Source organism: Trachurus japonicus, chromosome 3, assembly GCF_045865225.1.
Source record: "Trachurus japonicus isolate A0001 chromosome 3, Traja_1.0".
Taxonomy (NCBI): domain Eukaryota; kingdom Metazoa; phylum Chordata; class Actinopteri; order Carangiformes; family Carangidae; genus Trachurus; species Trachurus japonicus.
In genome coordinates this window covers 15,145,352-15,172,486 of record NC_140909.1, presented here as the reverse complement: position 1 = coordinate 15,172,486, position 27,135 = coordinate 15,145,352, and the positions used below count along the sequence as shown (strand labels likewise).

Sequence of the window (27,135 nt, the reverse complement as noted above, 5' to 3'; positions counted from 1 at the left end):
CAGGGACATAGTGACCCCCCACCCCCCCCAAAAAAGGGAGGCTGCTGTTGGCAATGGGACACCTTACTCATCATCTCACCACCTTCGTCCCAACAATGAAGCAAAGAGCAAGATGGAGAACACAGTGCATGAGTCCATCTTGTCCAAACCTCTGGGGGAAAAAAAGCCAAGTTGTCACATAGCAGTCAAAACTTGAAATAAGTAGTTACAAGAATGTCCAAGGTGCCTGTAGGATACATTTTTACTGCACAGCTTTACAACCTGTGAACAATTTTGTTTGTTTTATTTTCATTTTTGGACAGGGGTTGGGTCCTTTCTTTGGTTGCCAGATGATCGGATAGAGACAGATGGGAGAAAACGAGGAGCTATGACATGAAACAAAGGTCTCCGCTGCTCTTTGTCACCTGAGTGCAGGAGATCATTGATAACATTGACAGTAGGATGTTAAACTGAGCAGGTCGATGTAAGCACGGCACATATGATTGGATGTGGCGATGCCAGAACTGCAAGTGAGAGGTGGTGACGTCTGAACTACAAAGATGGAGGACGTCGTTGACCAAAGTACAAATTGAATCTCTGTGGAAAACAGGTCTTTTACATTTAGACTGAACTCACATCAGAGCATTAAAGCTCAGTTTTAAACGCAACGTGGAAGCTTTTCATGGATTTAAAACTTAAAAACCTTCCAACAATTGGAATTGGCTGAAATAAGCAAATATGTTTTCTTTTTAAACCAAAGCTTTTTCCAACAGTTTTTACCAAGTAGCTCAGATAAATGATGTTTTACTTGATCACTGTTGTCATCAGTGCGTTACTAGTTTGCCAACAGACATTACTGCTACTGCAAGCCACTGAAATTATTATTTGATTGTTTTTCTTCCACAGTTTGTTGGTAAATGTTTTAATAATTATGCAGATTTAGATTTACAGATTTTTAATGATTACTGTCACCAACAAGAATAAGCCATGACTCTTTCCTGTTACTGCTGCCAAATATTGTTTTTTTTTTCACTTTATTGTAAAACTTATTTCCTCCAAATCAAGCTGTCGGGTAACAAAGCCATCTAGATACCTGTAGTTTTTATTAAATCAGAGGCTGAGTCGCTTCTGATGAGAGAGGCTGCTCTGGTTTCAAGCGGCAGTCGTACGACCCTGTTGTTCAGAGTCTAGTAAGTCTTTACTACAACTGTTAACAGAGGGCGTCATTACAGACTCTCTAATCTTCAGATCTTTTTGGATGTAGTTTTAAAAGACCTGAGAGCACTGATTGGCTCTGTGAGATTATTCAAACCATTCCTGTGTGCCTTAAACCTTTTTTCACTTTGCCTGCAAAGTCGAGCACAACTCAGTGATGCTCTTTGGTTGAAATGCGTCGCACTGTGAGTAACACTGGATGAATTCAGCTGAATTACACATCAAACAATTATAAATATCAGTTGTGTACTCTCATGACGATGATCATATGTATCCAATGTTTTGTGTTTTCTATGATAACATCATTTGTGTGGATCAGTTGATCACTGGCCAGGAGACTGTTGCAGGTTTGACTGTTTTGTTTTGTCAGCAGCTGGAAGCAGAAAATGAAACTTAAACTTAAACTTAAACTTAAATCCTGCAGATCTAGTGGGTCAGACATTAAAAAAGTTCATCTATGTGAACTTTTTTAGATAATTTATGGCTCTATGATGTATCAAGTATAAAATCCAGCAAACATTGACTCTCTGCTGAGCGACCCAGAGCTGCTTTAATTGATAACAATGATAATCTGAGTTGTAAAATCACGTACAACATCATAGAGGAATCAAACCTTATTGTTTGAATGAGCTCTGATACAGTTTGATAGGACGATTCACAGATACAGATTATTAAAGTATTTTATTGCCCATCTTTTAGACACACACATACACACACACTGAGGGTTTTCTTCCATGTGTATGCCTGCCGTAGAAAATGCACTTTGATTAAACAGCCTTTAAACTTACCACCACGCTGCTGCGGCCCCTGCAGCTCACCAGTCCATCCAGTCACAAGGCGTCAATTCTGTTGTTATGTGGCATTAGTGGCGAGTAACACATACTACACACTTTGAACCCTTACAGTACATTACTGCCCACCTACACAGGGAGTTTGAAACCACCTAATATCTGGCCCTCTCACAGTTTCCTCAAACGGGGCTCAATTTATCGAATGAATGTAATGACGAAGGAAATTAGGAGTACGTCAATAGTGCAGCCTGGAGTTTTAAACGGTGCCAACGAGATTCAGAGAGAAGCACAAAAGAAGTTCAAACCTGAACCAGAATAAATCGGAAACATTTAAAGGTCCAGGTGTTCGATGTATTTTCCAGTCATCAGTGGATGAACTGTGTCTAGTCTAGAGATCCTAACTCACCGACTTCCTCTCATGTGTTGACTTTTTACTCTACCAGTGTTTTTTAGCTCAGCATTAACTGTATGGGTCTGTACGGTTCAGTACTAACACTGAATGGAAACAGTAGTGGTGTTACACTGTGCTGGTCTGACTTTGCCTTCTCTCTCAGTTTGTTAGCAAACATGTGACATTTTACACAATCTTTTTTTTTTTTTTTTAGCTAAAATGAAACTAACTCTGAGACCTTTTCATTTTCTGCTAATGTATTAGACACTGTGTATTTTTCTAAACAGTTTCTACACTGATGTGAGTCTGAGAGGACACGTTGTTGTCATAATAATAATAATAATAATAATAATGTATGTAGAGCTAATCTAAACACAATGTAACAAAGGTTTTATACAATATATGACTTGAAAATAAACCAATTTTCAATTATTTCACTGTTTGCTTGTGTTATTATGGTAGATCAGAGAAGGTTGAGCACTTTGAATAACACAACAACAAACACCATATAATTAATTATATAAATTATATCTCATGTAGTCTGAATAAAATGTTTGATTGTTTTAGTTTTCTTTTTGCAAACTGAAACTGAAAACATTTTTCTCCTTTTAATAATTCATCTTCTTGCTGTGAGCAATTGGATTCATCATGCAAGAGGTTGTTTGCAGCACTTTCATCGTAACTTTTGAATTTATATCTGAGGACAGTATTACAGGATCGGTTTGGTGACTGTCAGATTACAGTAAATAAATTAAAAATCGAACGACGGCCAGTTCTCACCACTCCAAGTAGGACTGTATATGGAGCCGCATTAATCGGTTTGTGCTCTTCTCTCACACAGTTCACAGCCACTGAACCACTGAGTAGTTATTCATGTTTAAACTTCCTGGATGGCAGAGTGGTCTGATGGGAGAGACTGGCCAACAGGCAGCTGCTCTTATGATGCGTGAGGTGAAGTTATCAAAGCAGGAAGTACAGACCAGAGTCAACAGCACACAGTTTTAGACAGATACAGTAGACCGGCTCATTTCACCACCACAGTTTCTTTATTTTCAGAGCCGCTCCAGTCGGCCACGGCCCAGAGAAGACAAGACAACAGTGTATGTTAGTGGTGAAGCCTGTTAGTACGCTGGTTGGAGGGGGCTTGGATCTCAGGGAGTGAAAAGCAGAAGCGTGTTGCATATTATAGACATATTAGAATACATGCACAAAGCCTTTATATGACTATTTATTCAATTCAATTCAATTCAGCTTTATTTATAAAGCGCATTTCATGCAAAAGGCAGACACAATGTGCTTCACAACAGGTATAGTTACAGTAAAAAACAGTTATATAAAAATCAATTAGAAATCAACTAAAGAGTGCAAGTGCAATTAAACAATCATATGTGTCATCTTCACCACATACACACTTAGACTCATACATGCGCACCCACTCACACAACCACATATGGACATATGCACACACACACACACACACACACACACAATTCAAATGGCTACTGATGTGGCATGTCTAACTGTGTCAGGCAAGGTGTTCCTTTTTCATGGGGCATATACACTAAAAGCTGCCTCCCCTTCTTTGGATCTGGTGCGAGGGATGAGTAAATTGCCACTGCCTGTTGACCGAAGTGTTCTTGCTGGGGTGCAAGTGATGAGCATATCTGTGATGTACTGAGGTGCAAGGCCATGTAGTGCTTTATAAATCAGGAGCAGTATTTTGAAATCGATTCTTGTTCTAACGGGTAACCAGTGCAAAGATTTAAGAACGGGTGTGATGTGTTGATATTTCTTGGTACCAGTGAGAAGCCAAATTTTGAATTAGTTGTAACCTCTGAATATTTGATTTTGGGAGTCCAGTGAATAAACCATTACAGTAATCTAGTCTACTTGTTATAAATGCGTGGATTAATTTTTCTGAGTCTGATTTTGACAGAAAGCCCCTCAATTTGGAAATATTTTTGAGATGATAGAAAGATGATCTTGTAATGTGGTTGATATGACTTCTGAAATAGGCCTATCGCTGTCGATAATTACACCTAGATTCTGTGCTTCAGTTTTGCTGTCAAGAGTTGAGATGTGCTGCAATTTTCTGTTTGTTATTTATTTATTTATCCACTGACTTCAGACTTGACATAGTATGCTGCCCATCCTCTGGTCTTTAACATGGACTTTTGAGATCCACCTTTAGAGGTCACCTTTGACTAGGTTTGTAACTGGTAAAAGGATGTTTTGTTTTCGGGCTGTGAGGTTATGGGATGGTTTACCTGATCTCATTAGGAATTTACCAGAAAAACATCTTTTTTTTAAAGGAGTATTTGAACTCTTTTATTGTAACTTAATGACTGTGATTGAGGGTATAGCTTTTATGTACAGTAATATTATCTGTATGAGTTTTGTTTTTGTGCCATTCATGTGTTGTATGTATGTTTTGGTTTGTGTCTCTTCTATATTATATTGTGTTTGTATTGTATTCTGTAATGTTTTTATGCTATGGACTCTTGGAAGAATAGCCCAACTGGGCTAAAATAGATCCAAATAAACAAACTAACAAACCTCACCTGAGTTTCACACCAAGGAGTAAATGACTGAGCTGTTTTCAGTATTAACTTCATGTGTTTTGTCTAAAATTGTCGAAAAGGAGGTCTTGTCCATCATGTTTTACACTTTTGGACACAAATAAAAACATTTTAACACCAGGAAATGAAATAAAAAACAATCCACAGTTCAGTAGTTTGGTCATTAGGGAGAAACAGGAAAGCATGATTTTGTAATTTGGATGTAATGACCAACGTTCATCCTGCTGCAGCAAGAGTTTGGGTACAGAGAGTATACGTATATCTGTTATTATCTATTGATTTTATTAGAATAACTGGGTATATGCCAGGAGATATTTCTATTGTAGGATTGTTTTTTCAGCGTGTACAGTGTGTATCTGTGGTGAGGCCCAGCTGCTGCTACTTTTACCACAGCTCCACATTAATACCGCCGAGACCCTCCCTCCTCCACAGTCACGTCCTTGTTCAATAGTCTTTGAAAGTTATTTCCCCGAGGGAGGCTCGTGTTTTAAAACACTGTAACTACAGAGGTCACATGACCTGAGGCCTCCGGTGGCCTCTATGTTGTTGATAATCTAATGGTTTCTATTTTTAGTTTTGAGCATGTAGAGGCAATTCTTTGCTAGAAAAGGTGCTGTAAAGAGGAATAATGCCTGAGGACAGTGGTTATTAAAAATAGCTCCCTCTCTGTGTGTAACTGAGCATCATATGAGCATCCAGGAGGAGGCAGCGAGAGCAGACACAGGCAGGTGCTCAGACCTTTCCCTCGGCTCTAAAGACGTGTAATCTGACTTCAGTCGAGATATTTTAAAAATAACATGTCAATCTGAAATTATACTCTTCCCTCTGTGGCAGGTGGACCCTGAACCATGCAGTCTTCCTTTCCCATCACTTCAACAGGACATGTGCTTCAGTGAACCTTCCACAAATGCCAGACGTTAATGCGGCTTCAAGCATTTCTGACAACAGAGCAGAGAATTTCAAAATGTTACGGCCTTTAAAGAATTACAATGGTGCTTTAAAAGGGCCATCCATACTTCTTTTTAAAAAAAAAACTAAACTAAATACTTTTACTTTTCTTGTCATAAGAAAAAACAGCTTTGCCAAATTTTCTGCAACTATTCCTCCACACTTATGGAAACACAAAATTTAGCGCATGTGATTTATGATTGGTTTGGATTTATTACGTAATAAGTCTCAGAGATAACCCCGCCCAATTCAACCCCAGTTTCAAAAATGTACAAAAACTTAAAAGACAAATATTTTTAATTTGGATGGAAACTGATTTCTAATTATTTTTACATGCTTAATATTATGTACATAAGACCCTAAATTACATAGTAAGAAGGCTTTTTTGGTTTTGGGTTTCCAGGGGATTTGAAGAAAGACCTGTGTAAGATTCAATGAAGGCAGGATGTCAGCAGCAGTATAAAAAACTGAACATCTTATCAGTTTATTTATTTGGGTACAGGTTAATTTATCAGCAGCGTGTTTAATAATTTAATTGGCCTATTTATTGCTGAACATCACATAATAATGAATTATAACTTTATGATATAATACGTACAAGTTCTTTTTTCCACCTTCCTCACATGTAATATGTTTTGGTGTCACTTTTATAGAGGATTTATTGGTAATAACAACTGGCTTAATTAATGGGTCAGTGAATAATTAACTAATAAAACAACATTTGGGTTGCCAGGTTGCATGTCTGTCATTGATCATACAGTCTACCGGACACACAGCTCACAGGTGATACTGTAACAGATTGTAAATTACATTATGAACAGGTTGTAAAGAGACTGAGACGTGTTACAGTCTCTTCCCCTCCGTCCTGTTCACACAATCTGGTCGACACTTCCTGTCGGTGACTCTGCCTCTGCCTCTCTGGCCCCGAGAACTTCTGCTTACACAGTGTTGCCGGGTAAAGAATGGGACAAATCATGCATACAGCGGGGGATTGACGGTCAGTCAGTCTGTCAGTTACGCAGACGGACACACTCCCTCTCCAGTCTGACTGCCAGTGATAACATAGCTCAGTGGACCCATCTCCTCATTTCCCGTGTCCTCGGCCAGAGTTGGTTCTGGCACTGCAGCTTCCGCTAACAGCTCCAGCCAGAGACATCAGAGCAGGACTGCATCCGCTCCGAGGTGTGTGTGGGTGTGTGTGTGTGTGTGACTACGTCCTCCTCTCCCCCTCAGTTCCCACCACAACCCAGCATGCCCTGCTGCCTCCTCCTCGCCCGCTGCCAGGAGGGGACAGAGACACAGGAATGTAGGAGAATGAATGAGCAAAAAAAAGCAGGTACACCCAGCTTAGCTTTTCTGTGAAGACAGATGTGCAGCTCCTCAACCAGACTGTTAGAGAAAGAAGAGGTCAAAAGGGCGGCACACATCAATACTTCTAATTTTGCCGTCTGTACACCAGAAGAGAAAATCAATGGTCATAGATCCTGATCAGTGTTCCTCAGACACACACAACATAAAAAGGAAAATAAAACATTACATTTTTACAACATCAGCCACTGGTCCTCCGTGTTTGCACTGCTGCATCCTGTCAGCATGAAAAACACTTTATGGTACAATGAATGAGCTGTGGGAATCATGTGTTTAATTTAGTTTTCAATTAAAAGGTGGATCTCAGTTTCTCCCTCTCAATGTCATAAATTCAACCCTAATTCATCTCCACTGTGCCTTTACACTTTGTTTGTGGTATCGTAGAAAAGTACAGCAGTTTTGGCAGGAAATGAATAAGATCCTGTCTCTTAATAGAAATAATAGCCCTTTATATCTGCTACTTGGCATATCTGATATGTCCATCACTGCCAGATTTAAAAGAAAACTTGACCATACACTTGTTTTCTGTGCCAGAGAGTAATATCAATAATGGATAAAGTTCCATCCAAGATTCAGGGGCAAAGGGTGATACTTGAATATGTTGCACTGGACTCTGCAAAGACAATGCTTTTTGTAAAACATGGGAACCCTTTCTGTCATACACTGGTTTGAATATTTCCACCATTCTTACAAGAGGGTTTGTATCATAGCGCCAAATGCTCTGCTCTCAAAAACGACACTCTATATACTTTTATTGCTGTATACCTTTCTATAATCATGTAAATATATTATACTAATATAACCTCAATTGAATTTTGCCTAATTCTTCCTAATTTTTATTTGTATAGGATGTGACTCCTGAATCCCTCACTTGTATTAATTTGAATATGAATGAGCCAAATTTATGTTGTTTTGTTACATGTGTTCTTGTTTTACATTGTGAAAATTTAATAAAAATATATTTGAGGGAAAAAAAGGTGGATCTGAGACAACAGGTTGAGATAATATTTGATTAAATGAAAATATTGATACTGCAATGAGTAAATATGGAGAATTGAGACAAATTAGATTTCATTTACCATCAGACGCAAGAGTGTTGTAAAGTTGCAGTGTGGGATGATTTCTCATCTAAATATACTACTGTATGTATGTATGTATGTAATAACCTGTAGCTGTAGTCGATGCAGTGGGTCACGGATCATGTTAATATGACAACCTAACGAAACTAAACACCATACACCTCCCTCCAATTGTCTCTCGTAGAGCCACACAATACTCCAGTGTGAACAGGTGGTAATGAGGCGTAAAAGTTGGTGTCTAAATCAACTTCTGCATTATTAAAAAAAACTGACTGCCTGTCGGTGTGGTTGCCTTGCCAACAGCCCCTCCAGATGATGTAGTGATTGTAAACAACATCGAAGTGGAACCACATAAAATAGTCTTAGATCTATCCTTCTCTCATCTCAAGTCTTCAGTTTATTTGTTACTTTATGTTAATCTGACTGCTGCATCCTGCTTGCTGCCCTCTCTGCCCTGCACACGGCTTCACTCCACATCCACGTCCAGCGTCTGTTCTCCACGTGGCTCAGACCCTCCACCCTGTGGTGGCAAAGGGCAACACACCTCTGTTCACACTGATGTGATCAATGTTTTCTAGTTATCATGAACAAATATCAGCAGCAAAGACGAGACAAAGTTCAAACCAGGTACGAAGCAGTAAAAAGGTTTAGTTAAAAAAAAACAACGTAATTTTGAACTATTTGCTTTTGTTGTCTATTTACAATAATCAATAGCATGAGTCTATAACTAAATAAAAACAGACACTGATGAAATGCTGTCAGCATTTGCTACAAAGAAAGAAGGAAGTCTGAACAAAAACGGTTTCCTCAGAATAGCCGTCTTGACTTGAACAAACAAAATAACTAAAAAAAAAAAAATTTAAACAGAAGGAAATCTACACATTTAGCTGCCATTAGTATTTAGCTGATATGTTACAGGAAGTATAGATGAAGCAGAACAAAATTCAAAATACACCAAGGAGACCAGAACAGTACAAAAGAGAATAAAGTACAACCAGTGAGTCAGTGGTAAAGACGAACAAACAGAAGAGATGACGATACATTCAGTGACATTAGAGAACATTATGTATCCGACATTTGAAAGACACAGACAATTTCAGTCAAAACAGATCATTATATAAAAAAATATAGTGCTGTGAAGAAAATCGGTGTTCGGATATTCACCCACTGCCTTCTCACTTTACATGGGTTAGTGATTTCACTTATTTCAGCTATAAACTGACTGGAAATAAACGGTGAAGTGCAGCTACACACATGTGCCCCACCACTTCCAAATTAAAAGGAAAAAAGGTGCATTGTGAGTGATAAATACACTTAGCTTGGATAATTATTTACTTTCGAGTTCAATAAATCTTAAAAGTGGAAACGTGGAGTGTTAATCTGTATCTAAGTATTTGTGTCTATACATTTCTACAAATAAATCACAAGTGCAAGACTGTGTGTGTGTGTGTGTGTGTGTGTGTGTGTGTGTGTGTGTGTACATGATCTACTGAACGTGACAGTTGTCTGCTTTCTGCTCTGGTGATTGACACACAGGTTTTTCCTCGCTACTCGGTGAGAGACACTTCCCGCTGGATGCGTCTGCAGAGGGACTCTGGAGTGGAGACACAACAAGAAAACAGACGATCAGAAACCAAGTAAAAGAGAAAAACACACAAAAAAAGTAGGAAGTGGGATATTTGTGGATGAATGAATGAATGAATGAAGTGGACACATTTTTGTAAAGAGACACATTGCAGTGGGGGTTCAGTCGAGCAGGTGACTGAGAGGCATTAGTTCCTCTGGACCTCTTTGACCTGAAACCTCCACATCCTTTAAATCCACGGCTGCTTCCTCTCAGATGACCTGACGCAACGAGACGCTGACCTGGACCGACTTAAATGTACGAGGGGTCCGGAAACCCAGCAGGCGTATTAGGGGCCTCGAACATGCACACTGACGCTGTTTCCACCATCTATAAGAAAGTTTAATCTCTTTTCTGAGGTCAGGACCCACTGTCCAGTAGTGTGTAAGAAGTATGTATGTATAGATAGATAGATAGATGGACAGATAGACAGCGAGAGATAGATACAGAGAAAGAGAGACAGATAGATGTATAGATAGAGATAGCCAGAGATAGATAGATAGATGGACAGATAGACAGCGAGAGATAGATACAGAGAAAGAGACAGATAGATGTATAGATAGAGATAGCCATAGATAGATAGATAGATAGAGACAGTGAGAAATAGATATAGATAGAGAGATAGAGGTAGATAGAGAAAGAGAGATAGATAGATGTATAGAGATAGCAAGATAGATAGATGTATAGATAGAGATAGCGAGAGACAGAGATATAGATAAAGATAAACAGAGAGATAGATAGATAGAGAAAGAGAGAGATAGATAGATTTTTATTGTTGAAATTAAAAAGCTGCAGCTTAAGGAGCTTTAAGACATAAAAACATATAAAGTGCTACACATAATAAAAAACACATAACTAACTACATGACACAACAACAAACTCCCACAACATATTGCACATGTTGCCCGTGGGTAGAAGCTGTTTCTGAGTCTGTTTGTTTTGGTCTTGATGATCCTAAGGGCAGCAAACTGAACATGTGGTGGTTTGGGTGGAAGTGGTCTTTGATGGTCGTCTTGGCTCTGGAGAGGCAGCGGGAGTTGGCGAATAGGTGATTCCTGTTTTACGTTGACATCAGTGTGTGTAATAAAGTGGCCACTGAGTTCATGTTTTGTTTTGTGCTGCGTCGTGAACGTGGGTGAGAAGAAAAGAGACGAAGCTGCTCACCTGCCGGGCGGCGAGCCGAGGACTGCAGCGCTTCACCGTGGTTCTCCTCATGATGAACGGACTCATCTCCCCGAGAGGAATATCAGCGAAGCCTGAGGGAGGACAAATGACGGCGGTGTTTTCACTTTCACTGAGAATAAAGGTCATGAGTGGAAGTTTTTAGATCTGAGCTAATTTTAGACACTTCTGTGACTCAAACTAAGGTATGTAGAAATTTTAAAATAAAAATGTAAAAGGCCTCGAGCATTTCAGAAATGTGGTAGAGCAGAGAACTGATACCACACTAACATGAAAGCTGTAACACATCTGTATAAACCAGCACAGAAAACAAACAAATGCTATTTTCGATACTTTCATGATCGCACGGCTGCAACAGACTCGGCACAAACCTCTCTGCACCAGCTCAGGAAGCCCCTCTGGCCTGAACTCCTCGTCATCCTGTTCGGCTTTCGGTTTGGGCGTAGTCGTCGCTGCGTTGGCTTTGATCTTCTTGGTCAGGTTGTGCAGGGCCTCCTGGGCGCTGTCTTTGTTGCTGATGTCACGGTGACCCCGCTTCCCCGAAGGAGACCTCTGAGGTGTCGAAGGAGGAGCCACGTTCTCGGTGTTGTCGCGGACCTTGGAGGAGGACTTCCTCGCCGAGCGCCGGCACTGAGCGGGGGGAGTGTCATGAGCACGCTGGCTGGCGGTGATCTGCTCCAGCCGTGCGGTCAGCGCAGCGTTGGCCTCTTCCAGCCTGTGGACCTCGACCATCAGGCTGCAGTATTTCTCCATGCTCTCATCGGCCTCCGTGCTCTTCTCCTCCATCAGTTTGTTCACCTCTTCCAACTCGCTCTTCATCTCCTGCAGCTCCTTCTCTTTCTCTTCTAATTCCTTCTTTCCTACATCAAGGGCGGTTTGAAGTTCCTCCACCTCCTTGGTTGTTTCCTCTGCACCGCTCTTTCTCCCTCCTGAAACAAAAAGTGATTAAAGTTAACAAAAACATTCACCATTAGTATTAAAGATGAAAACTAACTGTTAAATCTGATGACTGTGTATTCACCTGAGCTGTTCAACATCGTTTCCTTCTCCTGCTCGAGCTGTTTGCAGGTTTTCATCCAGAGATTCATCTTGCTGAGAGCAGAGTCTCTCTCCTTGGACAGACGACCGGCACGAGATGTTAGATCCGACACCTAGAGGGGATGGACAGAGTGAAGTGTAAGACCGATGACAACTATTTCTGAGTTTAAAGTCCCCCTAAAGAGGCATTTTAAAATGGTATGACTATTTTTTGATTAGAATTGCTTTCACACAAAAAACTTGTTTAAGAAAACTGTGAAAGAGGCTAAAAACACATCTACTATTTCTCCCTCATTGAAAAATCCAGGTTATATGAATATTCGTGAATATGCAAATTATCATGACTTGCGCCTGCCCACCGCCACCGTGGTTGCTCGGTTGCATGTCAGCCGGGGCAGGGGAGACGAAGGGGCGATGTCAAAACATGAAGTCCACGCTGAAATTCGAACCCTGGTCTCCCGCATTTTAGGCGGCAGTGATGCCTCTCGGCCACAACAACTAATGATACTGTTATTGAACATGTAGCTGTATAAGTAGATGTCAAGTGTCACCATCATAGTGAACAACAAATGAGATGCTGGGTGCTGAAAAACTGAATCCAACTTTTTCAGATTCTGGCTTTGAAACTGCATTTTCAAATCTAAAATGCTCAGTTGTGACGTGCATTAGCGACTTTGCTGCTGAAATGTCTCGTAGCAGAACCCAAACACTACACTGACATGTAATCATTTCAAAAAATCAAGTTTAAGTTTCTTTATTTAGTTTTGTTTTTAGATCTGGATGTGTGTACCTGCTCACTGAGCTGTGTGACAGACAGTTTCTGTGCTTCCAGGTCTTTCTCCAAAGAGGCGATAGTTGACTGAAGGTCCGCATGTTTTTCTAAGAGCTTCTCTTTCTCTTCTTCTGCTCTTTGCTTCTCGTTTTCCAGGGCTGTCAGAGACGAGCGGAGGTGCTCTCTCTCTTCTTCAATCAAAGAGAACGCAGACTGCAATGCCTGTTTTTCAACCTCTAGCTTCTGCTTCTCCTCCTCTATCAAGGAAAGTCTGTCTTGAAGCTTTTCTTTCTCATTGGCGACTGCTTCCCTCTCTTTCTCTAGTCTTCCCTTCTCCTCCTCTACAGACGCAAGAGAGCAGCGCAGCTCGTTTCTCTCTTCTTCCACTGACGATAAGGTGGACTGCAGGTTCTCTTTTTCCTCTACCAATCGTCCATTTTCTCCTTCTGTCTGTTTTTTCTCTGCCATAAGAGCTGAGATGGAGCTCACTGAGGCCTGTCTCTGATTTGCTTCCTCCTCCCGCTCTTTTTCCAAAACGTCTTTTTCCTCCTCTTTAGCTTTAATGAGTGTTTTAAGCTCCTCTGTCTCTCTTTCCAAAGCCTCAATATGGGCCCTTAGGTTGTTTCTCTCTTTCTCCCACTCGTCTCCCTGAGAGCGGAGCCTGTCTCCTTCTGTCTGCCACTCCTCCAGAGAGCCCTGCAGGCGCTGTTTCTCTTCCTCCAACTCTACCAGCAGAGACTGCACCCTGTCTTTCTCCACTTCTGTTTCCGTGCTCTTTTGTTCAAGTGAGATCTCCCTCTGACGAGAGGCGTCCAGCTGCTGCTGGAGATCATCCACTTGTCTAATTTGTTTCTCTGCTTCCTCTCTCAGCCCTTTCTCAAGCTCCTCTACCCTGTATTTGTGCCTCTCCTCTTCCTCTCTTCTATCAACCTCTGCCCTCTCCAGTCCTCTCTCCAGCTCCTCCTTTGCAGCCTTTAGCGCCTCTATCTCTCGGTTTTTTGTTTCCAGCTCCCTCTCCATGCGTTCTTTCTCAGATCGCAGGTTTTCCAACATGGCAGAGAGCTCCGATAGTTTCTCACTGAGCTTCTCCTTCTCCTCCTCCACCTGAGAGTGGTGAGAGTTGAAGACAAACAACAGCAGAGTTTGAGAAAGGAAACAAGGAAAGAGTGAAGAAAAAAGTGAGAATATGGCATGAATAAAATACTTCTGTGTTGACAAAATGTGTCAACAACACAGATCATCATGAAAGTACCTTTGTCCTTTCCTCCTCCAGCTCAGCTTTGGCCATCTCAGCCTGTTGAAAAGGATATAACATCAGCATTCAACAGAACGTAAGCAGATTTTAACTTAATATTTGATCAAACTCCTCTGTGTAAATTTTTTCCAAGCAGAAAAAAGGTTAAACCTTTGTAAGTTAACTATGTGTGTTTTTGACGAATTACCTGCACAACAGCTTCCTCTAGACTCTGCTCCCCATCTTCCTTCTCCCGCTCCAGAGCATCAATGCGATCTTGCAGTGAGTCTGACTTTCTCTGGGCAGCTGCGGACACAGACAGTCACGTTTAGACCAACACATTACAAAACTTTAGAGGCCATGTCATCTCCAAAAGATGTGAGGCGTCACCTTTGAGCAGCTCTCCCATCTTCTTTTTCTTTCGCTCATCTGACTCGATGCGGATCTGAAGCTTTTCAATACCGCTCTTCATCTGCTGCACCTCATCTTGTGTGGAGTTCAGACGAGAGGCAATCTCTCCTTTCTCCAGTAGAGAGGACTCGAGAGACTGTGAAAGACGGCTCACTTCTCCCTCTAAAGCCTTGGGGATTCAAAGAAGAAGGGAACTCATCATGAAGAGGAAAAGTGGAGGAGAGGTACATTTTTGATCCTAGAGGGATCTTTTTGTGAAAGTGAGACAAGACCTACATGTGTTCATTTTACTCTCCACCCTTTCAATGTAGTTTACATTATTTTGAGCAGATGGGATGCAATAGAGGTTACAGAAAGATGTGAGATCAGATATTGTGTGGATGTGACTGCCCTTAATACAATTTAAGAAAACTGAGGAGTCTGAGAGACTTTAGCATTGTGATTGACAAACCACAATGACATTCCTATCAAGTCTCACCTGTATTTTGCTGACCATGGACTCAGTGTTGTGACTGGCAGAGGTGTGGTCTTCTTTGATCTGGTTAAGGTGGCCAATCAGCTCGTCTCTCTCTCCACTCTGGTGAGAGATCGCCTGCTCCTGCACATTGATCTGCTCCAACAGCTTTAGTGAAGGAAAAGGAATAAAGCCTGAGTTAGAAAACATCTGAAACATCAACAATAAGTCACCAGAGGAGACTTAACCAAATATAGATTTCAACTAGTAGTCTGCCAACATAAATGAAGCAATGTTTTGAACCGTTATCATATTTTTAGCCGAGAGAATCAAACAAAGCATATCTGTCAGCATCGTGTTGATCAGAAGTGAAAATCAAGAGCAAAAGAAAAAAGGACAAGGATTTCATGTTGTACCTGTTCTCTGTCTGTCTTCAGTTTCTCCATGTTGCCTTGCAGGGCTTCATACTCCTTCCTCCCTGCTCTGATGTCGTCCTCCAGGATGGAAATTAGGTTTCTGGTGTCACAGTTTGTCTTTTCCAGGTTGTTGACTTTCTCTCTCCACAGCCCTAAAGTCTGGTTCAGATCATCTCGCTCCTCAGTGCAGGACACAAGTTCAGACCTCAGCTGGCTTGTCTGAGGAAATAATGGTTAGAATAATTATTTAATACTTAACCTTTGAAGACAGACTCGGTTCAATAACGGCTTCTCATAATTTGCACAAACCCAAAACAACCTGACTTAATTAATGATTTCCCAATAGACATTATTTTGATTTTCAGCTCTGCTCACCTCTGTTGTGAGTGTTTCAATCTGCTGCTCCATGCCTGAACACCTCCTCCTCTGGGTCTCCGTCTCCTCCTGCAGCCTGGTCCTCTCCTCCTGCAGGGTCTCCAGCTCAGACTCCATGCCCAGGATGTGCTGCTCCAGGTTTGCCTTCTCAGAGCGAACCCTCTTCAACTCACTCTCCTGCTGAAGGAATTTCTCGTCCCATCCACCTACAGAACCAAGACAAATCAATCACAGACACTCACAAAAACTTTATTTGAGACGTTAAAACCTTGTTAAACCTTGTAAAATGACTTCCTCATAAGCACTACGCTAGCATGATATTTACCTTTGGCCATCTCCAGTCCTTCCAGCATCTCTATAACATCGGCCAGCTGGCATTTAGCTGTTTGAAGCTGTAGAGTTAATGTCTCCCTCTCCTCCGACAGCTGCACCAGCTGAACATAAGTACACAACATTAGTGTCCCACATACTTTGGTGCTGTTAGTCTGATATTTGGCATTGCACTACTATTTTGTTCCCTTACCTGATCAGCAACGTTGGTCCGCTCCGCCAGAGCAACGGTCAGTTTCTGTGCTGCACCCTGTGCCGCCTCCTCTGCTGCATGAACTTTTCTTTCCAAATTTCTAACTTGAACTTCCAGTTCGGACGTCAGCTCCTCCCTCAGCGACAGTTCAGAGCTCAGACGCTCAGACTCTGAGCGCAGGTTTTGCAGTTCATTCTCTTGTTTTGTGATCATTTCAATGTAGTGGGTGAGGTCATCTTGCTCCTGAGACGAGTCTGTTAGTGATAGACACATTATGTGTATGTAGATCTTTCAAGCATCATACACCAGAACACATACATTCAAGAAACTGCTTTATAATCTGGATCCCCCATAAAAGTTTAACAACACTGTAAATAAACCCAAGAAAACACATTATTATTGCTGCACCTACTGTACCATTACAAGCACTGTTTAATTCCTCACCAGTGGATTTTAATTCTTTGGTCTCACTCAAGGAAGGCACAGGTTGAGATATTTCACAGATCGCATCTCCAGGACAGCTGCTGTCTTCGGGAACCTGCAAGGCCATAAAGATTGAGACCTAAGGTGAGTGATAAATAAAAAAATAAAAGTTTTTGAAATGACAAATTCCTTTCAAAAGAAATTTCAATTTAAATACATGACAGCCAGTATCCCCCTCCCTGAGTTAAACCAATGATGCCATCATGGGTCACATTGTTGAAATACTTGTTTTCTACCTGATCTAAGGGTTGCTCTTGAAGGGACGGTTGCTCCTCCACATTATTCGTCATTTCCTCTGCACCAGCCACACATGGCTGGTTCTCCTCCTCCACCTGCTCCTGGATCATTTCTTGCTCATTGGTAACCAACTCCGTCTCACTATTGGGGTAGAGGGACATTAGATTTACTCATTGCACATTAAAACACATTTTCATAATCATAATAATTCATGCATGTATTATTTGTACCAGAAGGCCTCGGCAGACTGGTGTGAAGCTTCATCCATTTCAGACGGTACAGGGCTCAGCTGCTCCTCTACTGGAAGGGATTCTGTATTCATACTTGAATCATGAGTTGGCTCCACATTAATCTGTCCTTCTGCTTCTGTTGGGGAAACTGTTGAGAGACAACTCATAATAAATGCACAAATTCAAATTATAACAACAATATTTTATGGAAAACTTTGGTTTTGTTTACACTCACCAACGACTTCTGTCTCCTCAGACTCCACGTGGCTGATTTCTTCTCCAGGCCTCGGGTTCCTCTGTGAGTCTGAGAGCTGCTGTATGACGCTGTGTTGCTGGGCCACCTGCTCCAACAGCGACTCGTATCGTTGCCTGAACACAGTCAGCTCCTTCTGCAAGTCCGCCAGCTTTTCATGCAGGTGGGTTTGCTCTGCCTCAAACTGGTGGCTCCTGTATTAAAACGGATCAAACCAGGTTATGTTAAAATCATACAAAAAAATACTGAGAGCAAAACCACACTGATGCATTTACTTGTAGGAGACAAGAACAGCCCTTAGTGGAGATGAAGATGAACTGTACCTCTCTCTGTTCTCCTCCTCCATCCTCTGCTGCTCCTGCTCCGAGGCCTGTAGTGAGCGCTGGATGCACTCGTTCTGCTCTTTAAGTGACGCCACCTCGTTTTCACGTGTCTCGATGCTTTCTTGCAACTGCAGCTTCTCTCCTGTCATTTGAGTCAGACTAGACTGTAATCTGACGAGCTCTTCAGTCAGCTGGCTGCAGTTAACTTCCAGCTGAAGCTTTTCCTCAACTGCTTGATTCAACTCATCAACCAAACCATTTTTCTCAGACGTCAGTTCACCAAGTTGAGCCTCAAGTTGAACTTTCTCCTCATTGATCAGGTTGAGGGTAACGTCTAGCTGTGCTTTCTCCTCAGCGACTTGACTTACAACTGATTCAGCTTTTAGTTTATCAGCGTTTATTTTATCAATCTTTTCATCTGTTTGCTGCTGTTCCTCAGTCAACTGCTGCACTTCAGTCTGTAGTTGTTTGTTCTCCTCAGACAGCTTCTCTACGCTGACCTCTAATCGCTCCTTTTCTGCATTTACTTGATTTATTTCATTTTCTACTTGTTCTTTTTTGTCGTTCAACTGTTTCAAAGTTTCCTCAAAGCTGCATTTCTCCTGGAGGAACTGATTGAGATCATTGTCTTTGTCTTCAGTTATCTGCCTGAGAGTTGTTTCTAACTTGATATTTTCCTCTGTGATCTGACTGAGTTTGGACTCTAGTGCAGAAACACTTTCCTCAAGCTCTGCTCGTTTCACAGCGTCCTCTTCCAGACGAGTTATTTCACAGCTCCTTTCGAATAGCTCCTCTTTAGCCGTCACATACTGCGTCTCAAGCACAGAGTTGTGTGACAGGACCTCCTCTAAACGGGACTCCAGGACAGAGACCTGTTAAGGTTAGAGGATGTTGGATTAGTCACAAAGGAGATACTTCCTTTACCCAAGTTTCACAACATGATGTCAATTCAGTGGTCATTTAAAGGGATAGTTCAACATTTTGGCAAATTGGCCCATTGCCATAATCGCTATAGTCATAGCAGTAGGTTCATTACCTTTAATTGTAGGTGTAAGCTATTTTCAGTACGGCGGAGCGCAGCAGCTGGCTGCTCAGAGCTACGCTATGGAGGCTAACGGAATTTCTTGGTTTCCCTCATTAAACTCATCAAATTCAACATCCCAAAACTCCACAGCGCTTTTGTAGACAAGTTGTGACCTGCACAACCACCACGCTATGAGATAATGACGGAACGATACGAAACGGAGCCGTTTTCGAGGTAAATTCATACAAAACCGCTGATGCGCGTTGCGTTCAGGGACAGTTTTTCAGCAAGCAGTCTCCGTATTTACCCTGTATTTACCTCGAAAACGGCTCCGTTTCGTATCGTTCCGTCATTATCTCATAGCGTGGTGGTTGTGCAGGTCACAACTTGTCTACAAAAGCGCTGTGGAGTTTTGGGATGTTGAATTTGATGAGTTTAATGAGGGAAACCAAGAAATTCCGTTAGCCTCCATAGCGTAGCTCTGAGCAGCCAGCTGCTGCGCTCCGCCGTACTGAAAATAGCTTACACCTACAATTAAAGGTAATGAACCTACTGCTATGACTATAGCGATTATGGCAATGGGCCAATTTGCCAAAATGTTGAACTATCCCTTTAAAAACAAAATTATGCTTTATTATTAGGCTTTTCAGGGCCGTAACTGTACCTGAGCTTTGCTGTCCTCCAGCTTAGCCTCCATTTCAGACATCTGGGTCTGGTTCTGAGCGAGCTCGGCTTCCAGTGTCTCTATCGTTGCCTTCTGCTCCTCCACCTGATTGTCAAAAGTGTTCATAGCCGACTCGTTGTCCTCCAAGTCCATTTGCAGCATCTCCAGTTGCACCTTTGTGTGAATAATTGAATAAAGAAAGGCTCAACATACTATATTGTTGTTCATTTGTTAAAATATATAAAAGACATAAATATTATATAGTAAGATTTAGACACTGTCAAAGCAGATAGTAAACATGGAAATCATAATAAAGATAAAAATGAGTGGCCAACCTTGATTTTGTTCATGGCGGTCACCTTCTCCTTCAGGAGATCTAAGGTCTTGGCCTGCTCTGCCTCCGCTTTATTCAGCTTCTCTTTCAGACTCTTTATGGTGTTGTCTCTCTCTTCCAAACCTTGTGAAGCAGCAGACAGAGTCGTCTTCATGGTCTTAATCTCCTCGCGACGAGAACTCAGTTCTCCTTTGGCAGCAGTCACCGATTTCTTCGCTGCTTCAAGCTGCTCTTTAAGGTTTTTCTCTTTGTTGAGGAGATTTTCAATCTCTGAAGAGTGACTCTCTGACTCTTTACTCATCTTCTCTGAGAGATCTTTGACTTCTTTCTCCAAAGCAGAGACCAGGTTACTTTTCTCAGTCAGGGCACTCTCCAGGTTGGACTTGATTTCAACTGTTGAGGAGTGACTCTTCTCGAGGGCTTCTAAAGACTTTTTAAGATCGGTGTGGGCTTGGTTGACCACATCCAGTTCATTCTTCAAGACCGGAAGCTTCTCAGCTGCATCTTTGTTTGAAGCCACAGTTTCTTCTAAGGAAGAAATCTGCTCCAGAAGATGGTTGATCTTCTCAGTCTGAACATGTAGGAGGGTCTTAATAAGAAGCACAACACATATCACTTGTGTTAAAAGAGCATAACGGCAAAAGATTTACATGGTAAAATCAAGTAAAAGCACAAATACAGTGGAAAAACTTACAGTTAACTACAGTAAGGAATTAAATAAAACTCTGTAAAAAGAGCAAAGAAAATCTAACAATATTTACCTCAGCTTCTTTCTTCATCTCTTGCACTACATTTTCCAGCTCAGCTTTTTGTTTCTCAAGAGACGAGATCTGAACTTCAGTCTCTCTGAGCTGCGTCTCCTTCTCCTCCATCTGACCCTGCTGGTCCTTCAGATCCTCCTGTAGTTGTTTGAGCTCCTCTGATTTGTTTTCATACAACTGTTTGTGTTCTTCTTGATTGTCTGTCAGGATCTTGATTTGTTTCTGCAACTCAGCCCCCAACTGCTCCTGGACCTTCAGGAACTGCTCCGTAGAACTGACCTGAACATGAACGAAAGATAAAATTCAGGCTTTTGCTGGATACGACAAAAGAAGGGAATAACATCCGACTCAATTATAAAACAATGTATAACATTTTAAAAAGGTCATCGGATTGTTTGAACGCTTTAAAGGAATCATAAAACGTGTAAACAATAAAAAAATGTCAAGGAATAAATAATCGGCAAACTTCAACAAGTTTCTGCTGCTGTCCCATAAAACAGACCTGATTCTTGGTGAGCAGCAGCTCTTGTTGAGACTCCTCCAGGCGCAGCTTTATCTGCTCTGTCTCTTCATTCTTTGCTGAAACGCTCTCCTCACACTGTTTCAGCAGCGCCGCCTTCTCCTCTGCCAACCTGATAGAGCACAGACATTAATGTCAGAAAACATGCATTTTAAAAACAAGCTGCATTTAACCTACCCCCAGGAAAAACAATGGGGACACATCAAGCTGGGATCAAAAACTTAACTTTATAAAATTAGGGTTCATCACACAATTGTTGTACTGCAAAAAGTTAATAGAATATAATGAACTAAATAAATAAAACTCCCACCTGGCATTTTGCTCCTCCTGCTGAGCAGTGGACTGAGCCAGGCTGTCTCTCAGCTGGCTGATCTCAGCCTGGCCCAGCTCCACCAGCTGGTCTTTGGAGCGGACCAGGTCACAGGCCGCCTGCTGCTCGTCCAGCAGCTGTGTGTTTGTGCTCTCCGCTTGCTCTGCTCGAGCTATTTCCTTTTGCAACTTTAGCTCCAGATTCTTGACCTGTTCAGGTTAAAAAACATTTTAATTTAGGTGGCAATTAATTACAAAGCTATCATATTTTAGGACATATTTTAATAAAACACTGATAAAGGTTAAAAAAGTGAAAAAACAAACAATACAATAAGTCACCTGAGCTTCGAGCTGTGCCACTTGCACACCGACGTTCTCCAGGTCTTTGGCGCGTTTCTGTTCAGCCTCAGAGAGTTGAGACTGGAGCTCCTTGTACTGGTGCTCCCTCTCCTCCAGCTCTGTGCTCTTGTTGAGGAGCTCTCCCTTCAAGGAGTCGATGTGAGCAGACAGACTAGTCTTGTCTCCTTCTGCACTCATGAGCTGCTTCTACAAGAATGACACAACATACACTCAGTCAGTACCAGTACTACCGTGTCTTTTAAACCGTATTGAAATAAGTTATTTGTTATTTGTGAAATAAAAGCCCAAGCAAAAGGTAAAAAGGCTTTGGGTTATGCAGCTCACTGATGAGTATGAAAATACATTTGGATTATATTCAATGGCTGTCACATGTGTATGTGTGCACACAACTTACCTTAAGTTCATCATTAGTCTCATTCAGGGAGCTGAGACTATTTTCCATGTTGCTAATTTTGTCTCTGAGCTCCTTCTGTACAGCCTCAGTTTCATTAATCATGGTCTCCTTCTCTTTCTTCCACTCCAGCAGAGCTTGATGCTCTTGTTTCAGGTCCTTGCACTCATTCTGACTCGCAGTGAGATTGGATTTCAGCTCTTGGCTCTCTTTCTCTAGGTTCATCAACCTGTTGGTCAGCCTCTCCATCTCCTGTTTCTGTGTCTGTAGTTCTTTCTGAGACCTACAGCGTTTGAAATATATCAACAATGATTAAAGATCGAGTTAAATTTTACAAAATGTGACTAGTTTTAAGTGTACAGTAAAAATATGTTTACCTGTCATTTTTGGTTTCTGCATCAGAAAGTGTCTTTCTCAAGTTTTCCAGATCTCGGGCTGAAGTCTGAGTCTGCTGCTCCAGTTTCACCTGAAGTCTCTTCATCTCATCCACCTGTCCCTCCGATTTTGCTGAAGAGCAACAAGACAATCCGTTCAAAAAGGTGTGATAGCTTCAGACAATTGTCTAAAGTTCCCGCTACCCTTTGTCAAAGCCATTCATAGTACAAATTTACCTTTGAAGTCATCTAGTTGTCCCTGGATGCGTTTGAGGCTCTGGTCTGCACTCTTCTTCTCCTCCTCTAGCTGAGAGAGACGCCTGCTGCTTTGGTCCAACTGGACTGTCACGCTGTTCTTCTCTTTCTGCAGCTCCTAAAGGGAGGAAATATGAAGAGAAGTTACAGGAAGAATAGTTTTTTAATTCAACCCTTAATTAAAGATGTCAATTAACAGGCTCAGTGAGTGTTTTTCTACTTAAGGCAACCGACCTCCATCTTCTTGCGGAGGTCCTGCTCTTTGGTCTGGCTGGCCTGGAGGCTCTGCTCTGACCTCAGCAGCTTCTGTTTATGCTCCTCCACCTCTTTCCCGATCTGACTCTTCTGGAAGTTCATCTAAAAGAGGCAAGAGGGTAGACGAAGCAGAGGAACAATTAAATACAAGAGCAGAGTAAAGTCTCAAAGGAAGGGCCCAGTGTGAAGATAGAGCCAAAGTGGATGAAGATAGAATATAGAGGTTTCAAAGTTACCTTCTCCATGTCAGCCTGCAGTACATTGTACTCTTTCTTGGACTGTTGGATCTCTTGTGTGAGCTTGGTTTTGGTCTGGTTCAGCTGCTGATCCAAAGCATTGTGGGAACTCTGCAGCTGGGCAAGCTCCTAAACAGAATAAAACACTTTGATTAAAATACAAAAGCACAATTGTACTGTATGCATTGCATAGTGTCTGATAAAACCTAAAATCAATAAAGGCCTAATGATGGTGCAACTCCACACTGTTTCACCTTCTGACTGTCTTTCTCTTGGTCCTTCAGTTTCTGCTCCAGGGCTCTTTTGCAGATTTCAGCGTTGTGCCTCTGGCAGTTCATCTCGTCTGTGATTTGTTTCAGCTTCTGCTCGACTGAGGAACACTAAGAACAATCCACAACACCACTTTAGTTGTTCATGTTTCACTTTACTACTGTACTGTAAGATTTGTGAAATAAACAAACAAACATCTATCCGACTAAAATTAAGTCTTTATGCAGCGCTCATAGACGCCTACCTTGGCCTGCGCCTGCTGGTGTTTGTCTGTGACCTGAGTCAGCTCATGGCCAGTCTTGGCCAGATCTCTGTCCCGTTCAGTCAAGTCTTTGCGAGCCTGGTTCAGTTGGGTTTGGAGATCCTGCAGCTTGGTGGCCTGGCTACGAATTTCCTTCTCCTGATTGGATAGATTCCTCTCCAGCTCGGACACACGGCCACGCAGCTCTGATGGAGAAACCGTAAACATCAAATCCCTTTTCATGGCTATGCTCAGGATTGTCAAATTTATCTGTGGCGGGCCGCCACGAATAAATGAATGTGGGAAACACAGCTATGAAATAATGGAACGTTACGAGACGGAGTTGTTTTCGAGGTAAATTCATGCAAAACCACTGATGCGCGTTGCCTTCAGGGACAGTTTTTCAGCAAGCAGTCTCTGCATTTGCCTCTAAAACAACTCTGTCTCACAACGTTCCGTTATTATCTCATAGCGCACTGGTCACAACTTGTCCACGAGAGCGTTTTGGAGTTGTTGGATTGTGTATTTGATGAGGGAAACCAAGAAATCCCATGAGCCTCCGTAGCGTAGCTCTAAGCAGCTCATGGCTCTGCTCCGCCGTTTTAAAAAAAGCTTGCCAAAATGTTGAACTATCCCTTTCAGTTCAGATATCCATCATAACCAGCTCACCTTGGTTGAGAGACTTCAGCTGCTCCATCTGCTGAGACGATCCACTGGGGCTCTGCACTGCTCGAGCAGAGCTCATTCTCTGGCTGGGTTTGATAGGCGTCTCCTCGTGGGACTCCCACAGCGATGCCCCGCGCCTCTTCAGAGGCGTTTCCATCGCATCCTGAGACTGGCGGCTGTGGCCCTGATCTTGCCATGGGAATATGGAGGATCCAGTTTGGCGGGCAGCAATGTCCTTGTGGCTTACACTGACTGATGACTGATTCAGCATCCAGAAGAAGAGCACAGTCAAGTTGAAATACCAAATACAACCAAACAAACAAACGAACGAACAGTAAGTATAAGTAATGTACTCACTTTAACTTGCAAGACTTTGAGTTCAGTCTCCAACCTTTTCCTTTCCTCTACCTCCTGGTTGTATTTCTCCTGAAGCTCCTCTAATCTGTTATCTGTGGAACACACACAGTTGATGACAAGGAGCCATTATTGTCTGATAATCATTAGTTATACTTCAAGACAACATTTGTATGAATACCACCAACATAAGTTCTCAAAAATTTTAAAATTAACAGACAGATTGACAAAATAATGCACAGGTGGAAAACTAACAAGTAAAGGAAAGAAAAAATGTGAGCTTTGAGATACAATGAATGACTCAAATACCCTGCTGTCTGTAGGCAGGTGCTGGGGTGGAGAAACTTTTCTGTGGAGTCGTATAAGGCTGAATCTCTGAGGAGGAGGATGACAGGGCGGAAGAACCAGCAGGCTGAGAGCGATCCAGTTCATTTTTGTACCTGGGTAAATTAGGAATGAATAAATAATAAAACAGAGACTGCATCACCGACCGTCCAAGACTCAAACTGTTGATAAACAGTAATTTCACTTATTGAAAACTTTACAAAAACACCAGCTAACAGGGCTGCATCTACAAATCCAAACGCTGTGCTTTCATACGTATTACACTTCATTTCAACAAACAAGTTGTAAGTAAGTGAACTCACTTCTTAAGTTCCTGCTCCAGTCTTTCGATGGTCTTCCTGCAGGAGTTCAGCTGACCGTCCAGATAGCTTACCTAAATTCAGAAACAGGATTAGTTTGCCATCACAGCACTTGATCTGTCTTACTGATTAGTTTGTGCAACCAGCAGAGCATATATTAAAAATTACATGTGTACTTTTTATACATTTTATTTTCAAGAAGAGTGTGTTTATTCTCATTCAAGTATATGTGTGAGATGTAGACATCAGTTAATCATCTGAACAATGACTTTATTCTAATCTGTAGTACTGTGTTAATTGCAAACTAAATATCCACAAACTGCAGTAGTACATATTTTTGTGTCTCTACTATATCAGGAACTGACCTGTTGCTCTTTAACACCAAGATCATGGCCAATCTTCTGACGGGCTTTCTCCAGAGAGTCACATGACTCTACTAAACTCTGGTTCTCTCTTTTCAAAGCAGAGATCTCCGTGCGTTCACTGTCCACCTTGGGAGAGAGAGTGAGAAATTCAAAGTTGTATGGTAAAGGAAGAACCCCCTTCTCCCCATAATAGTTGATTTAGCCACACTACCACCAGTTAATTTGATTTCATTTATCTTTCCCTCTTTGACACCGACCTTTTGCTTCTGCTTTTGCAGGGCTGCCTCTAAAGACTCGAGCTGAAACTGTTTCTGGGACCTTTCTTTCTTCAGTTTATCCAGCTGGCCCTCCATCTCCTGGATCTTCTGCAGGGCTTTCCCTGGAAGTCCATCCTTCCACTCCTCCACCGCCCAGCTCATGTTTATGACCTGAACACACACAAACATTCATTTAAAAAAGGGGAGAGAACAATACCAAAATACTAAATCAGCCAAATCTAAAAAGATGTCAAGATGATGATAAAATAGTTAAATGCGTCGTCGCCTACAATCATATGCTATCAAACACAAATTTAATAATTATGCCATAATGATATAGGCTAAAGAAATAATAAATGACATCATTACTTTGAGTGCCGCAGGACACTTAACTTGTAAACAGACAACATTAGCATGCATCTACCGTAATGTTATTTTTTGTTTCCAATGTGGAGGCATTGTTATGTTAGCAAATAGCCTATCAGCTACAATTACAGGTGTCAAACCAAACGCTGATTGTCGATATGTACTGAAACCGTGTTTAGCTTCGACGTAACAAATTTTGATGCAGAGATATTAATGTTGTTGTATAAATAATGTGAAGTGGACCGTGAACGCTCCGACATGTTTACACGTTTCTGTTAAGACTTAACGTTAACACATTAACCGTGCGGATGGTTAAGTTAACGGTTTTAACACGGTTTTAGTTCGCCTGACAAGAAGTAACGTTATCCATGGGTAATAATCGAAAACAGACAATAAAATGTGATGTGCAAAACATGTGTAAATTTTTCACTTTAAAGCTAAAATGACTGAATTATCGGCACTTACTTTGGGCGCGACGCTCCTCTTTCGGACAAACTAACTGTTGTGCTCGTTGGAAAAATTCAAACTGCGCCGGAGGAAGTCGCGACTCGCTCAGCTGCACGCCCATTGGCTACCTCCTGTGA

At 41.8% G+C, this 27,135-nt stretch overlaps 2 protein-coding genes across 2 annotated transcripts; both read right to left on the bottom strand.

The window, feature by feature from the left end:
• Positions 1-11,075: 11,075 nt before the first annotated feature.
• On the bottom strand, positions 11,076-24,830 carry cenpf (centromere protein F). Its single transcript, XM_085773019.1, has 31 exons — positions 24,569-24,830; positions 23,903-24,105; positions 23,643-23,768; positions 23,389-23,517; positions 23,132-23,254; positions 22,880-23,015; positions 22,646-22,775; positions 22,272-22,551; positions 21,857-22,063; positions 21,519-21,727; positions 21,191-21,320; positions 20,689-20,967; positions 19,929-20,516; positions 19,594-19,767; positions 17,906-18,777; positions 17,565-17,776; positions 17,330-17,477; positions 17,099-17,240; positions 16,824-16,917; positions 16,380-16,633; positions 16,182-16,290; positions 15,857-16,062; positions 15,482-15,700; positions 15,090-15,233; positions 14,591-14,780; positions 14,409-14,506; positions 14,219-14,260; positions 12,985-14,070; positions 12,178-12,307; positions 11,528-12,085; positions 11,076-11,230 (listed from the first exon to the last, which is right to left on the bottom strand). The coding sequence occupies exons 1-31, from the start codon at positions 24,720-24,722 to the stop codon at positions 11,076-11,078; spliced, it is 7,527 nt and encodes a 2,508-aa protein (XP_085629145.1). The 5' UTR covers positions 24,723-24,830.
• Positions 24,831-24,853: 23 nt separating this feature from the next.
• On the bottom strand, positions 24,854-27,117 carry LOC146989772 (centromere protein F-like). Its single transcript, XM_085773018.1, has 6 exons — positions 27,017-27,117; positions 26,186-26,356; positions 25,929-26,054; positions 25,567-25,637; positions 25,229-25,359; positions 24,854-25,014 (listed from the first exon to the last, which is right to left on the bottom strand). Exons 2-6 carry the CDS (start codon positions 26,345-26,347, stop codon positions 24,854-24,856), a joined length of 651 nt encoding a protein of 216 aa, XP_085629144.1. The 5' UTR covers positions 26,348-26,356; positions 27,017-27,117.
• Positions 27,118-27,135: the final 18 nt, after the last annotated feature.

What these genes read in the sequence shown, in the direction of transcription:
- cenpf (XM_085773019.1), bottom strand. Translation starts at nt 24,722, where the DNA reads ATGGAAACGCCTCTGAAGAGGCGCGGGGCATCGCTGTGGGAGTCCCAC. An exon ending in GAGGAGGAGAACAGAGAGAG is followed by an intron (nt 17,777 to 17,905) that starts GTACAGTTCATC and finishes GTTTTAATACAG; the next exon opens with GAGCCACCAGTTTGAGGCAG. An exon ending in GGACCAACGTTGCTGATCAG is followed by an intron (nt 16,291 to 16,379) that starts GTAAGGGAACAA and finishes ACTTATGTTCAG; the next exon opens with CTGGTGCAGCTGTCGGAGGA.
- LOC146989772 (XM_085773018.1), bottom strand. Translation starts at nt 26,347, where the DNA reads ATGAGCTGGGCGGTGGAGGAGTGGAAGGATGGACTTCCAGGGAAAGCC. An exon ending in CTGGAGCAGGAACTTAAGAA is followed by an intron (nt 25,360 to 25,566) that starts GTGAGTTCACTT and finishes TAATTTACCCAG; the next exon opens with GTACAAAAATGAACTGGATC. An exon ending in ACCTGCCTACAGACAGCAGG is followed by an intron (nt 25,015 to 25,228) that starts GTATTTGAGTCA and finishes TGTGTTCCACAG; the next exon opens with ATAACAGATTAGAGGAGCTT.